Source organism: Trichoderma reesei (genome assembly GCF_000167675.1).
Source record: "Trichoderma reesei QM6a unplaced genomic scaffold TRIREscaffold_1, whole genome shotgun sequence".
Taxonomy (NCBI): Eukaryota; Fungi; Ascomycota; class Sordariomycetes; order Hypocreales; family Hypocreaceae; genus Trichoderma; species Trichoderma reesei.
The window spans coordinates 1,305,887-1,320,956 of NW_006711148.1; the positions used below are offsets into that span (position 1 = coordinate 1,305,887).

General features: G+C 55.6%; 5 protein-coding genes across 5 annotated transcripts; 3 read left to right on the top strand and 2 right to left on the bottom strand.

Moving 5' to 3' along the window:
• Positions 1-1,807: 1,807 nt before the first annotated feature.
• Positions 1,808-5,695, top strand: TRIREDRAFT_102711 (uncharacterized protein; the record flags this gene model as incomplete). Its single annotated transcript, XM_006961175.1, has 5 exons — positions 1,808-1,841; positions 1,907-2,090; positions 2,205-2,875; positions 2,954-5,332; positions 5,415-5,695. The coding sequence occupies 5 exons, from the start codon at positions 1,808-1,810 to the stop codon at positions 5,693-5,695; spliced, it is 3,549 nt and encodes a 1,182-aa protein (XP_006961237.1).
• A 570-nt stretch (positions 5,696-6,265) lies between these two features.
• TRIREDRAFT_21221 (uncharacterized protein) lies at positions 6,266-10,034 on the bottom strand (the record flags this gene model as incomplete). The annotated part of the gene is made up of 5 exons (XM_006960920.1): positions 9,108-10,034; positions 8,403-9,032; positions 7,762-8,343; positions 7,604-7,696; positions 6,266-7,539 (listed from the first exon to the last, which is right to left on the bottom strand). The coding sequence occupies exons 1-5, from the start codon at positions 9,682-9,684 to the stop codon at positions 6,266-6,268; spliced, it is 3,156 nt and encodes a 1,051-aa protein (XP_006960982.1). The 5' UTR covers positions 9,685-10,034.
• A 422-nt stretch (positions 10,035-10,456) lies between these two features.
• TRIREDRAFT_53395 (uncharacterized protein) lies at positions 10,457-11,162 on the top strand (the record flags this gene model as incomplete). The annotated part of the gene is made up of 2 exons (XM_006961176.1): positions 10,457-10,757; positions 10,837-11,162. Coding segments are annotated over 2 exons (627 nt in total), but the record flags the coding sequence as incomplete, so codon positions are not given.
• A 920-nt stretch (positions 11,163-12,082) lies between these two features.
• Positions 12,083-13,584, top strand: TRIREDRAFT_119694 (uncharacterized protein; the record flags this gene model as incomplete). The annotated part of the gene is made up of 3 exons (XM_006961177.1): positions 12,083-12,563; positions 12,699-12,850; positions 12,946-13,584. 3 exons carry the CDS (start codon positions 12,083-12,085, stop codon positions 13,582-13,584), a joined length of 1,272 nt encoding a protein of 423 aa, XP_006961239.1.
• A 141-nt stretch (positions 13,585-13,725) lies between these two features.
• On the bottom strand, positions 13,726-14,921 carry TRIREDRAFT_119695 (uncharacterized protein). The gene is made up of 2 exons (XM_006961591.1): positions 14,522-14,921; positions 13,726-14,445 (listed from the first exon to the last, which is right to left on the bottom strand). Exons 1-2 carry the CDS (start codon positions 14,744-14,746, stop codon positions 13,774-13,776), a joined length of 897 nt encoding a protein of 298 aa, XP_006961653.1. The 5' UTR covers positions 14,747-14,921; the 3' UTR covers positions 13,726-13,773.
• Positions 14,922-15,070: the final 149 nt, after the last annotated feature.

Here is a 15,070-nt window from a genome sequence, read left to right on the forward strand (position 1 = left end):
TTGTCACTGGTCACGATGCTCAAAGTGAACATATCGGGGAAATGACCATGTGTGCAAAGCCACCTCCAGCCCTCGGCAGCCGTCCGCGTCGGCTGACCACAGAGCATGTCTTGGGCCATCTCTTCTGCCTTTGGGCAACATGGGATTGTCTAGTACGTAAATCAGGAACTTGGGATATGCGAGCCGAAGTGCTAAGATCTTGTGTAGCAGCTGATCATAGGAGCCTTGTCCTGTGCTGGCAGCTAGGTACCTACCTATTACTACCTACCTAGGTAGGTAGATGTACCGAGCCCGGACTACACCTCCCGACGATGAAATCCCACTCGCATATTCTCCCTCAATTCCACCGCCATCTACGAATGAATGAACAAGACCCGGGTTGCAGGGCATCGCATACATTGGCCTTTTCTGTAAACAGCAAAGTGTGGCTGACTTATTGCTTGGTGCCGGCAAACTTACTTTCGCGAACTAGCGAATATGAGGTTTGAGGTTCGGATGAATGTAAACGATCTCATACGTCGACCTACGGAACACGTCCTTTCTCTGGCTGGGCAGCTGAGAAGAGATCGGATGCTGCCCACCTGGCCAATCAGGGACCGTCACCTTGAAGCTCTTCCATCGAAGTCGATCTTCATCAACTGGCGCTGCTCCTTGCAGAATATTGACCTGCATCTGAGTTGGGACGCAAGGTTCAAGTGGCGCCATCCACCAAGTAGATTTGCGTCTACGTGCATGAGGGTTCTCGATCTTGTAACAACAGCAAACATTGTTGAAATGTCTCGTTCTCGTTGGTAGTTCCCAAGGACAGAGGTCGAAGACTTGGAGGGATAAAAAAACATGAGATTGAAAAACAACGAGAGCAACACGTGTTTGTGCTGCCAGACGAACGAGGAGCTATTCGTTGCTAGCGGTCTATTAGTCGTTGTTTTAGCAAGACTCGCCGTTACGCCGCCAATACGCCTGCTATCAAATTCTGCGTAATACTATTACAGATACTTGACCATACCGCAGAAGTACCTTACCGTCTCTTAGTACCTACCTAGACTACTAGGTATTACCTGAAGAAAAACAAACGTCAACGACTCCCGGAGCTTACAGGCAGAGAGGCCCGAGTAGAAGACACAAAACACCTCGACCTCACCCTCAAATCTAGTGCCTGGGCTCAGGAATACCCACGATAGGGCGTATTTTCGGCTCTTCATGCGCCAAATCAGAACCTCCACCTCCGTCATTGGCATGCGCACGAGTCTGGCAGATATTTCGTAGGTCGTGATTTGTGGGCAGCAGTGGCTCCTCCAGCGCCTTTCACCCCTCTCGCGCCGCTGTAACTTTGCAGTCGTAACCCCTCGCGCCAAATCGACCACCGCCCGGGTCGCCCAACCGCAGATTTGCCAAATCGTCCAAACCGACCTCAATTCTCTCCCTCGTGGTAGCAAACCTCGTCGTCCAGCACCGCCGAGCCCGATCTGAGCGCCTGGCCCGAATCCCGCATCTCCCGCCCGCGGCACTTGATTCATAATCTCTGCTTTTCCCACGGCATCCGCGCTGCTCCGAGACTTCAGCAACCCTCCCGCTCCAGAGCCCGCCTGTGCCTTTCAAGCCGGCCTGTCGACGAAATCTCCATAAACTCCGGTTGAAGCCTGGCCAAGAGGCAAAGGACAAAGCAATCGCTGGCGAGAGAGCAGGCTTGATCTGACGCCTCCTCACCCTCTCGCCCTCTCGCCCTCTCGCCCATTTGCCTGGGGCCCAGCTCGCGTTGTACAACCACTCCACCGTAAAGAGGCGCGCAAAACTGAGGTCTACAAGTATGCTTCAGACACATGGCGGCCCCCAAGACAACCGTATGTGACGACTCTTGAAGCCAATCCGCACAGAGCAGCGTGACTGATGCCCGTTCGACTTTCAGGCACCGACCGCACCACGAGGGATGACGACAGAGGGCATGACCGGCCCATGCAGGCTCTTTCGTTGCCCAAGAACCGCAGCACGGGAAACCTGCATCTATCAGCTGACCCGGCCGATCGCAGTCGATACCGAGCCTCCTTTGAAGCCTCGTCGGCCGGCATCGCGGACCATGACTCAATCACCAGGTGCGTCTCTTGGCGGCGGCGGCGGCGGCATTCGTCGTCGACTTGCCATACAACACGTATTTGCCCAGCAGTAGAAGCTCGCGATTTTGTTTGCTGACCGCAGGCTCCGGTCAGACCATCTCCGATCACCGACCACGAGCACGGCTTGGGTCTCTCTGGCCTGCGCCGCATCCGACAGCAGCATCCTCCCTCCCGAGCGCCAACCCTGCCCAGCTCAAATGCATCCTCACGCAGCCCTTCCGTCGTTGCGCTCACCCGCTCTACCTCCATGACCGCAATGCTCAGCAGCTACAGCACTCCACCTTTCGCGGGAGCTCCCAACTCCCCCAGCTTTTCCGAAGATTTGTCGCGGTTTCCTTCCGAATCTTTGCACTCCTTCTCCTTTGCGCATCAGTCAGAGGACTTTCTGCACAACCGCCAAAATGTCCTGAAGCGATCCCTCGAGTTTATGAAGGACCGCATGGGCCTCTCCATGACCTCGACCCAGGCCGGTCTTGCCAGTGCCCAAGCCCGGGTTACCGGCGATGTCGACGCGCAGCACATGCTCGAACTTCTCGCGCGGGCACAAGTCATTGGCGCTGGAAACCTACCGAACCCTGACCCTTCATCTGTTGTTGTACCGCCATTGACTGGCCCGGCAGATCTGTCTGCCGAGAATGTGTTTGAGAAGCAGTTTAGCCCTAGAGCGTCCATATCAGAATCGACAACGGCGCCCGATGCCACCCATGCCTCTTCACAAGAAGGGCTTTCTCGACGCAACGAGACGTCCTCGGTGTCCGCCGACGGTGCTGAGCTGCGAAAGACTACGAGTGCCGATTCAAAACTAGAAGACTCAAAGAAAGGTCACGTTAACGATGACGGAGCTACCTCAAAGCCGCCAATTCCCAGCAGGCCGACGAACTTGAAGCGGACCATGACGGACACCCAGGGCATGGCTTTGCAAGACAAGCTGTTGGACACAATGTCCCAGCCGTTCCTCCCCGGCGAGCCCTTGTATGAAGAGCCGCTGGTCTCCCCGGTATCGACAAATCTGCCGGCCGCACAACCCAAGAGCTTCTCCACTGCCATCGGCCCTGCGGTACACGGACATACAAACAGATGGGTGCCAGCCGCCCAGGCAATCTTCACGACCGAGGCGAAACCACCCTGGACGATCTTGGCGGCCAACGATCTCGCATGCCTGGTCTTTGGCGTAACAAAGGCCGAGGTCCGGAAAATGGGCATTCTCGAGGTTGTGCAAGAAGAGAGGCGGGCGTGGCTTGAGCGGAGGCTCCTGCAGCTGAGCGATACGGACCTAGATGAGGACGACGATAAAGCCACTCCTGCTGCTTCTGCTGCATCCGCGTTGCTGGGCGGCAGGTCAGGAATCACCGCTCAATTGCTCAGCAAGCCCAACTCGCGAACTCCGCCATCTCAGGTGGCATCCCCGAGGCGCGCCCAGACGGTTCACAGCGGAGATCCAAACCCACCGGCTACACGCACCAGCGGACACCATCGCAACAACCTCTCGCGTGGCGTTTTGCTGTGCGGCGACGTGGTTCCGATCCAAAAGCGTAACGGCGCCACGGGATCAGCAAGTCTCTGGGTGAAGGAAAAGCGCGTCGGGCTGATCTGGGTGCTTGAGGAGATTCACGAGGACGTGGCGTATATCGTCCTGGATGAGGAGGGCATCGTGCAGTCTGTTACTGGAGCGACTGAGCCCATCTGGGGCTTCAAGTCGATAAAGCCGGGCTTTGACGTGGCGAAGCTCATTCCTCGAATTCCGCGCCAGGGAATTGACCCCAATGAGGGCGAGATCGACTTCGCCCAGACCAGTCGGAGGCGGTACTTCACGTGCCCCAATTCCCACAAGGCGAACATCCCATGCGCCATCGAGCAGGTCCGGGGAAAGCTTGAATTACGCGTCTCGACGTTCCCCCATATGGCCGGCATCGTTGTGGTCGAGCCGGAAACACTCAAGATCCGAAGCTCTAATTCCGTCTTCTCCGGGGCGCTGTTCGGCTACGAAAAGCCCGATGGCATGCCCATCTACTCCCTCATTCCCGACTTTGACAAGATCCTTGCTACTCTCACAGAGGAAGACGGCCTTCAGCTACTCGACGGCATGGTGGTCCCAGAGCACAGATTCCGGAGAGCAGCAGCGTTCTTCGCCCTGAAAGAACAACGACCCAACGCCGCCGCGGCCTTTTTGCAGCCAGAGGGCATACCTGCAAGACATCGGGACGGCTCCGAGCTGAAAATTGACGTGCAGATGCGTGTTGTCGAGAGCGAAAAACACATTGATCTGGCTGAGGACAGCGACTCGGACACGGCTGAAGGGGGCGATAGGCGAGCATCCGTGTCCCAATCAGAGCTGGTTTTCGCCCTCTGGATTACGTATTCCCGACACCTACACACGTCTGCCCTGCATCTAAACATGGAATCTCCTGATGACTCGGTGGTCATAACGCCCCCTCACCAACCGTCACCAGGCCAGACTCCTGCCCACACCCCAATGGAGATACCTTCAGACTCCGACGAACCCAAGGTCGAGGAGGTCAAGCAGCCAATTGTCGAAATGGCTGCTGCAATCCCTAAGCAGATCAAAGAGGTCGCGCTCGACGCACTCGATGCGGCTGCGAAGCTCACGGGCAACGCCAACCCAGAACCGCCCAAGGAGACTCCGCAGCCAGAGAAGGCCGAGGAGGATGGCGCCAAGCGCAAGACCACCATTGACGACTATACCATCCTTGAAGATATGGGTCAAGGAGCTTACGGTCAAGTGAAACTGGCTCGACATAAGGTAACGGGCAAGAAGGTGGTGTTGAAATATGTGACTAAGCGTCGTATTCTCGTCGATACTTGGACTCGGGACAGGAAGCTTGGAACCGTCCCCCTGGAGATCCACGTCTTGAACTATCTACGAAAACCCGAGTTTCGACATCCCAATATCGTGGAAATGGAAGGCTTCTTTGAAGACGACGTCAACTACTATATCGAGATGGCTCCTCACGGCCTCCCTGGCATGGATCTATTCGACTACATTGAGCTTCGTGCAAACATGGACGAGGACGAATGTCGAAGCATTTTCGTTCAGGTTGCGCAAGCTGTCCACTTCCTTCACACGAGGGCTCAAGTCGTCCATCGCGACATCAAGGATGAGAACGTGATCCTCGACGGCGCGGGAAACATCAAGCTCATTGACTTTGGAAGTGCAGCATACATCAGAAGCGGCCCATTTGATGTGTTTGTGGGCACAATCGGTAGGTTTCTCTCCTCCAAATTTTCCTCCTTTTCCCAACTTCTCCATATATCATCGTACCCAGATATTAACACATTCTACAGATTATGCGGCACCAGAAGTCCTAGCTGGAAAACCCTATGGTGGCAGGGAGCAAGACGTTTGGGCTCTCGGCATCCTCCTATACACCATCGTTTACAAAGAGAACCCTTTCTACAGTATCGATGAGATTATGGACCGAGACCTGCGTATCCCGTTTGTCATTAGCGAGGAGAGCATCGACTTGATCCGCTGCATGCTGAACCGGGACGTTGTGAAGCGTTATACTATAGAGCAGGTGGTTGAACACCCCTGGTGCAAGGAGCATATAAGCAAGCAGAAGTAAAGGGGAACTGGGGAGAAGGATGAAGGGGCATTGTCAGACGACTTTTCTCGTGGATGGAAAAGGAAGGGGGAGGGGTTGGCGGCATATAAGGACCCTGGACTGGTCTTTGATACAACACGTTTATACATCTTTGGCGATGATACCCATGAAAAGATACATACAAATAAATATTCCGGGAAGGGGGAAAAGAAGGAAAGGAAAGAGGGGAAGCATTGTTGTTGGGGCAAAGTACGGAGTTGATGCATACTATTGACGGGAGACGTCTGTCTCTGATATGATGGTTACTACTTTACGACACACAAAACACAAGTTCATACGCAGTTACAAAATTAACAGAGGCCAGAGAGACTCACGTCTGACTGGGAAAAGGAGGTGCATGATTTCACGGTACGGATCGTCCTTTTATTCTTGGTTTCTCGGTTTGTTATGGGCTTAATGGGCATCATATGAATTCAAATAGCGCCTTTTCCATTATTGAAAGCACAACGCGATACTCTCGCATCCAGTGGCAAAGCAACATGTGCACATCTCAAGAAGCTTGATTGCATTCATCAGCATCTTTTGCACACCTTAATGATAATTCAGCTCCGGATTCGCCCTGAAACTGCACCGACACCGACACTCGGGCACAGGACACTCGGCATGCCTCGCGAACCACTCCCTCGCGTGGTCCAGATGCAGCACATGCTCGCACCTGAGACAAAACGTCGGGAACCTGCTCGCCATGCGCGTCTCCTCCCGCTCCTCGGGCCGGTCCGACCGCGGCACGCCGACGACCTCGTAGCAGAGGATGCACCGCGGCAGGTGCCGGCCGCAATTGGGACAGCTGACGCCGGCGTTGATGCTCGTCGCCAGCATGGGGTTGCGCGTCTCCATGGTGGACGAGGGCACCATGGGCGCCGCGGCCGCCTTGTGGTGGTTCGCCAGGGACGTGCTGGCGTCGCAGTAGACGCAGCGGAGGGCGATCTGGCGCGACGAGGGCTTGAGCGCCGGGACGCCCTCGCGCTTGGAGCGCTTCGTCGACTCGACCTCGAACTTGGTGCGCTGGAAGAAGAAGCGGTGGCGCTGGAGGTAGGCCCTGTAGGCGTTGCGCCAGGCGCGGCAGCGGATGTCGTCAATGTATCGCGGGGCGCAGATGGACATGACGAGCGTCGCCGTCTGGAAGTCGTTGAATTTTTCGACGTAGCGGGCAAAGATGTCTACCATAGTGTCGGTGATGCCCGTCAGGCAGATGGCCTCGATATCTCCCTCTGCCACGGCGCGCGTGACCTGCTCGTTGAGCCAGGCAGTGAGCTGCTCGTCTGAGAAGTTGCGGAACGCGACGTACGCCCTGTCGGCAAGGGGCAGGGACGGCTGGTTGGCGATGATGGTCCAGTCGCCCGTGGCTATCAGGGATGATATCGCCCGAAGGTACGGATCCGTCTTGGACGCCACGGCCTCGTCAATTTCCAACCTCTCCTTGGGCAGCTGTCTGCCTTCGCGACCAATGAGCTGCAGAGCCAAGGACACAAAGAGCAGCTCCGGATGTGACTGGCTGGCCTCCTTCAGAATCTCTATGGCCAGATTTGTATCGCCCCTGAAGAGAGCGCGAGAGGCCGCCATCGTGTGGATGCCAGCCGGATATTCCGGGTCGGCCTCCCGGTCCAGGCCGCTGGGATCGTGATTCTGGTCATCGCCCCAGCCGCAAATCTCAAGGCACAGCTGGCGATGATGGGGCTTCTTCGTCGCGACTCCGTCAAACTTGGGCAACTGACGCTTTTTACAATATGCGCCGATAGATCGTTCCCATGCATAGGCATCGGGAACGTGGGCACCTGGAGACAGACGAGTGGTTGGATTTCGGCCTATTTTGGACGGGGAAGGCTGTTAGAATTCCACATCTTCAGAAGCGTCAATGCTGCTGCTCACCGAGATTGTTCGTCCATATCGCATGCACTCCCAGGTAACTGAGATCCATGTGAGAGAGCATTAGGGCGCCATCATCTGCGGCTCGTTCTGCATCTATAGAGATTGTCAGCGAAACAAAGGCAATCGTATGACTGCCATGGGCGTGCTGTGAGACTCACCGCCGATCCAGTCCCAGACGAATCGTTTCCAGGGGTCGTCAGATATCACATTCCTATTGGTGACAGCATCGAACAAATATCTCTCCTTCGCACGGAAGAGCTTGACATGGTCCACGACAACCTGGGCTTCTCTAGGAAGCCCGGACGCGGACGCAAGCGTGCCGAGGAGCGCTTCATGGATTTCCGTACAAGATCCGATGCCATTGGAGCTGATCAAAGCCGAGCCAGGTTTGCCATGATTCAGCCGCCTCACGTCGTTGGCGTGTGGCCGGCCTTCGGCAAGTGAATCAGGAACACCGGACTCTTCTCGTACATAGTTGCGTAGGCTGCGGAGCTTCTCTGCAATTGTCTCGGCTTTTGTGAATGATTCGGGCAAAGGGGAAGATATTTGATTGGTAAGCTCAACAGAGATCGATATTGGCGTTTTGGGATCCAGAGTCCTTTCAATGACGGACTCAATGTTCACCCTGTCCGGTCCAAAAATAGCAACTTCGGACAAGTTGTTCTCCAAGATAACGGGGGCCAGCATCTTTGGAGCCTGTGCGGCCTCGAACCGCATCAGATCCTGGTACGGCGTGTTCTCTAATCACGTTGTTAACACAGTCAAAAGGACAGCATGTGCTCGCAGGATTCCGCCATACCTTCAAGGCCGCGATGAGGAGCTTGCCAGGGTACGAGCTTAAAGATGTGATCAGCCGTACGACTCGACTGCTCCAGGATGTCAAACCCGCCGTTTGCCCGCAATACCAGGAGCCTAGGTCTCAAGGCGGCCGAGCCCAGCGTCACCCAGTCGAACGAGACAATTCTATCATTCTTTCTAGAATTGTCGCGATAGGAGACATCCATTTCGTGGGAGCGCTGTACCTTGAGAAGCTCAGGGCCCTCGTGCGGTACGGCATCAGACGACGGAGACTCTTTGTTGGTATCTAGGACCTTGAGCTGCCCAGTTCGAGATAAGACAGCTAGCAGACCACGGTGGTCACGGCAGTAACGGAGAGAGCGTATCAGCGAGTGCTTCTCTTCAGCCATGGAAGAATCAGAATCAGTGTCAACGACGGTGTCGAGGCGCAGGGCTCCACCCCAAGGCAGGTCGTCTTCTTCAACCGCCTGAGCGTATGTGTGAGAGGCTACGGGGCGAGAGGTTGCTCTCCGGTCCCAGATCATCACTCCAGGGTGGTCGAGTGCCGAAGATGCGAAATAGTTTTGGTCAACATAGTCGATTGCCAAGTTGTTATTGCACTTGGTGGGAAAGGTGATGACGCCATTTGGATCTTGATGCGAGACGTGAGCATGTGGTCTACTCGATAACGCCCTTAGCGACTCTTGAAAATGACGTTATTACTCACCACGAAGGTCATGTATCCTGACGCCTTGGCCCTTGATGCCGGCCACCAGCACTTGCGGGCTGTCTTCGAAGAACTTGATGCTCGAGACTGACACGCTTGGTTCAACCCTCTTGGGTTCCGAAAGGCTGCCCCAGTTGTCAGGGAACCCTTTCCCAAGAGACGTCACGGAGGACAGGCGGTGGACATCCCATATCTGAAGACTCTGATCCATGCGGACGCGGTCCAAGCCTACCGCCAACAGGCCAGTTGTGTTGAAAGAGACGGCCTGGCAAGTCCGTGCCATCTTGAGGCCTAGCTCGACGTACGCATTGGAGCTATCATCAATTCTCAAGAGGTTGACAATGCCGGCCCCCGTTCCAACAGCCAGCAAGCTTGGGTTCTCGGGAGACCAATCGTACGTTGTGAGAGGGGGAAAGTCATCGTGTCTGCTGACTTTGGCATAGTCGAACCTCCCTGCGCGGGCGTGGCCAGTGGGCTCGTAGAGCTGGACAACGCGATGTTGCAGGTTGATGTGCACGAAGCTGTCAATGGAGGCCTTGGGAGACCATTTGACGAGTCCTGGCTCTGGGCGGTCCATTCTGAGATGCTGCGAACGCGAGGACGCCTCTTCCAACTTCCAATGTCGTCAGAGTGTTATACCGCAGGGCTGACGCGAGATTCTTTGCTCTTCAAGCTGTTGAGATCACCACAATGTTCGAACAGCGAGTTTGTGTGGCGGGCGATGCTCAAAGCTCGGGGGTTGACGCGACCTCATATCACAGATGAGATTGGATTTCAAGCCATGGCCTGGTCAAGCAAGGCGAAAGACGGATCCTAGGGTGACGCTTGGCCGGAATTACATCCCGGGATGGTGGGAGCTCAAAAGTGATGCTTCGATGGGAAAGATCTCATCGAGGGCTCATATGAAGTCACTGAAGCGGCGATATTGAGGCGTCACCTCGGTTCGTCAGCGGAGAGCAAGCTTGATTCATGAAGCTGCAGCAGTTGAATCAGCTGCGAACAGAAGCTCTGGGGAAAGCTGGGAGAGGGCAATAGGCGGCCCCTGATTGGACAGTCTGGTGAGTGCAGTGACGCTAGTCCGGATTGACCCTCCGCGCCGATAAGATAAGAAAAAGTATGGTTCCTTCTAGAGTCGCTTCAATTCAATGCGCCTACAGGTGGGAAAAAAAAGTCGATTTGCGACAACAATCAGCGAATATCGAGTCGAGAGGCGGCGTCACTTGTGCCCATATACTGCCTACTAGTAGTATCATTTGTTCCAATCTCCGAGCAGGAAACACAATTGCTTCCTGCTATCCGCCGTCCGACACCACTACCGCGATACATCAACACCGAGAGCGACTCCCAAAATGGGCACCAAACGGCAAATCGACGAGGTCGAGTCCCACGACGCGAGTGGCGGCCATGCAGCAGCTGGAAAGAGGCACAAGTCGTACGTCGGCCGCAAACGCCCGGCACAGGAAGATTCGGGGACCAAGAAGCGCATCCGGGCCATCGAGAGAAGCCTGCGGCGGAACCAGGACATGCCGGCCAACGTGCGGATCGAGCTGGAGAGGGAGCTGGCGTCGCAGAAGCAGATCCTGGCGGACAAGCAATACAGGAGGAAGCGCAGCGCCATGATCTCGAAGTACCACCATGTTCGATTTTTCGGTGCGTCACAAGACTTGCAGGCTACGGGCTTCTTCTGCTGTTTCTTGCCTTTTACTAACTTGACTTGCTCATTGTTTAGAACGGAAAAAGGCTTCACGGCTGGTGAAGCAGCTGAAGCGGAGGCTGGAGCAGGAAAGCGACGCCGTCGAGGCTGAAAAGATACGGCACCACCTCCACATTGCCGAAGTCGACGAAGCATACACTCTCTACTTCCCCCATATCGAGACGTACGTCGGCCTGTACGCCGCCGCCGCCAAGAAGCCAGCTGAAGAAGAGACCGAGGAGAGCAAGATTGCGGCCGCAAAGGCAGCTCTGGAGGCGGAAAGGCCGCCGATGTGGAAAGTGATTGAAAAGGCATTGGCCGAGGGACCAGCTGCGTTGGAGAAGATACGCGACCGCAGATCACCAGACGATACTGGGGAGGTTGACGACACACAGCCACCAATCAGGCCGCGACCTACGGCTCCTTCAGGCACAACCGAGCCACGACACAATGGCACCGCCCGACAGCCTCGAGAGCAGCAGCAGCAGAAGCAACATCAGCAGAGGCCGGGTAAGGGCCCGGATACGTCGTCATCGTCTAGATATGGCGACAAGGAGAAACAGCCCACCAACCGGCGGGAGAGAAGAAGGCTAATGCGGGAAGCGCAAGAGGCCGCCAATGACGAGAGCGACGAGAATGGGGACGGCGGCTTTTTCGAGGGCCTGTGAGGCATGAGGGCATGCGACTTGCAGGTATCATTATGCACACACGGAGGGGAGGAGTGAGGTGGTATCTGGCAGAAATGGTGATCCCGTTGGGTTTCGTCTGGACTGAAGCGATCTGCATTACCTGGTAGTTTTGGTTTTATTCAGTCTCGCAGTTGTAGCTGTAGATAGTCATGGCTATGGTCCATGTCGCGCCGCATGACAAGCCGCGGTAGTACTAGATGGAAGCAATCTTTAGCGTTTATTCGTCTTCTTCCATCAACGGCCTCCTGCAGAATCCCCCCTCCATGAACACTTCACCCTCATTGGGAAGCGCTGCATTTGCGCTGTTGGCTCGAGGTTGGATCAGACTTTTCTGATGAAGCGCCACCCCAGCTCACAGCCGAGAGCCCCTCACCAGCTCAGGCCAATCACCGGGATCCTGAACCCAGAGCTTCACTACGCCTCTTACAGCCTCAAAGTCTTTCCCTCATGAGCCGCGGGAGGCCGACCGACGACGTTGCCCACCTCTGCTGTTTTTGGCATCCAATCTAGCCGATATCATCGACCTCATTGATTGTCTCTCTCTCTCTCCCCCCCCTCTCTCTGTGCTTCAATCCTTGGCCGTGATATTTATTATGCGCCGTCCTCCCCGTCCTCGCATCTCTGGCTTGTCTCCGCAATTGGCATCAGCAACAGCAGCTAGAATACAAAGAGCAACCATCTCGGACACTTCAGCCATCACCTCCAGACGCACCCGCACCCGCACCCGCGGCCACAGCTCCAGGCTCCTCACCCAGAAGCACCGCCTTTCATCGCCATCATCATCCCGCTTCTACTCCGATCTGGCCTCGCTCATCGAATCCGCTGCCAAAGAAAGCAGCAGCAGCAGCATCGGCATCAGCAAAGCCCCCAAAGCCACAGCCATGTCTGCGCAGAGCTTGCCCATCCCCTGGGACCGCCTCAAGCGATGGATCGCCGACCAGGAAAGCGCACAACAGCAAGGCCTCGAACCCTCCATGACCAAGCCGCAGCTCGCGGCTCTGTCCCAGATCGTCAGTTTCGTCGAGGGTCCTGAGCCGAACGTCAGTGACCGGGATTACGTGAGCCTCCTCATGCGTGAGCATCTTCCTTCCCACATGAGATCAGAAGCAGTCTGAGATATTCAGAGTGGGATTGTGTCTGACGGTCATCCAATGTTATGCCACACAGAGTACACTCAAGTAAAGAAGTATCCTGGTCCGACCTTTACAGACCAAGGGCTGGAGGTCCCCGTGGAGGGAAACTTCGTGATGCGCTGGAGGACGACTTGTCATCTCGAAATCGCCGGCCAGATAAGGTCTTTTCCCTGTGAAGGGTATGGCCTGGCCGAAGGCGAGCAGCCGCCGTTATTTGGGGCCAAGAAGGTTTGTCAAACGCTTCAGTCCTTGCTGTTCTACACCAACCAGCCATCCGGAACCGTTCAGAGCGAGAATATTGGCTAAGCAATACGTCTCTCCAGGCATCAAAGCAATATGCTGCCAAATACGCATTGGAATATCTCCAGTCTCGATCCTCGGTCACAGTCCCCCTCCCCTCCACCTCCAAGTCAACCTTCGGCGGAGTTACCATTCATTCAGCCGCCCCTCGTGCGGCAAAAAACCAGAGCACGAGCGGCAGCAGTGTTGATTACGACCCCCCTGCGTCAACCGTGCCTTCAGGAAACGGCGGCGGCGCGCCTCTGATACCACCGCTCTCATCACGCGTAGACGTGGTCGCCGAGACGGAGGAACCTGTGTCTGGTGCCCACCATGAATCGGTGAGTCGCGACAAGACGGACTTTTATGGTGGGAAGCTGCCTAGCCTCCTGGAGCAAGTCGCCAGCGAGGCTAAGCGCCTCAACTTTGGGTGTCCAGAGTATAGGACTTATGAGGACCCGAAGAACAAGGCATTATTTGCTGGTCATCCCGTCTTCGCGAATGGCGGTCGTATGCCGCCGGAGATAGGGCATGTCGCGGGGGCAATCTCAAGGAATGTTGCCAAGGAGCAAATCGCTACGGCGTTGCTCGACTATTTCAAAACCGAGTCGGACCGGAGGGAGGCGATGCAGAGGGATTTGGTCATGGGCACCTTTCGAGGGCCTCCTGCAAAGGACGTTTGAGATGTGATGCCTGACATTTTGGGTTACTAGGATTGGTATGAAAAGGTGGACTTGGCATGTTGTATAGCCTGCATTGTAAGCACTCATTATCAGGATATGATGAAATTCATCCGAAGCTGTCATGGAAGCTTTATCTTTTATACGCAAGAGTTACGCTCCTGGTCGCTCATATATCCCTCCTCTTGGCCTTCACTCTCTCCCCCGTCCTCTTCCACCACCTCTTCCACCTCTCCTCCCACCTCCCCTAGGCCCCTTGCCCGATGGAATCCTGGCCTTGATCCCCTCAGGAAGGCCCGCCAACCTCTCCCCATCCTCCCAAAGCACACCGACATCAATCTTCCGCGCCGTAACCTTCTTGAAGAACCGCGTGCTCAAAACACCCCCCTCTCCACCCTCCGTCAGCAACACCCCATTGTCGCTCCTCCACCACTGGATCCCCTCCCGCAAGCTCTTCTCGACATCAATCTCAACAATCAACTCAGCATCCTTCCTCATCCCGCTCACGGCGCCCTCCTCAGGCGTGCCCGTCGAGCAGTGGATGTGATTCCGCCCCATGACCTTGAGCCCTCCAGACTCTTCAATGGCTGGCCAAAAGGCAAAGTACGTCCCGTGGACGACCTTGGGGGGCACGTTGCCCGCCTCGAGGGTGATGGGCTCGAGGTGGGCGGAGGATTCAATCTTGATGGAGTGGCCTTGGTTGGCGCGGATGAGGTAGTGGGAGGGCGTGGTGCTGTCCTGTGCTGACTCGACGGAGATGGAGGGATTAAGTTTCAGGGTGAAGCGCTGCTTTTCGTTGGATGCGACGACGTCTTTGATTTCGGCAAAGGTGACGTTGAGAGACCGGAGAGGACCCCATTTCATCTGTATGATGAATCCATGTTAGTTGAGAAAACAGTGCATGCTTCACGCTCGCTCAGGTCAAAAGATGCCCACTCACCACCTCGTCAAGTGCCGCAAATCCCTCTGCATCGAGCTGGATGCCGGCATTCGCAGCCTGATGCCTCAATAGCCTCGACAGAGCCTTGGACACCAGCACCTCTCTGCTCTGGCCGCCGCCGCCGCCTCCTCGACCACCTCTTTGCTTCTTCTTTCCGTCTGCGAGCTTGTCCTCTACGGCGATATGAGCAGCGACATTTGAGCCGTCGTCCTCAAGAGCGCTCATTTTGTCACCGGCCTGTGAGAGAAGTGGTATATTCTCCGTCCGGTCGTCTATGAGACGTGAGAGGGTAGAGGTAGTGAAGCTGGTTTGGCAGTGAGAAAATCCTGGCCGCTTTGGGGAATGGTATTTTGCTATGAGCTTTAAAAGTGAACAGCTGTGCCGTCGCTGAAGGAACTGATGCGACAAATGAGGCTTTCTGGCGACTTTTGCAAATTGATAGCTGAAGCTGATACTCATACAGTCTTTTGTAGATGGTTCATCAATTGAGTGAGTCAAGTTGGGGGACGTTTTCAGGTCTGGTAACGGTCTGGCCCGGTTTGGGTCGGC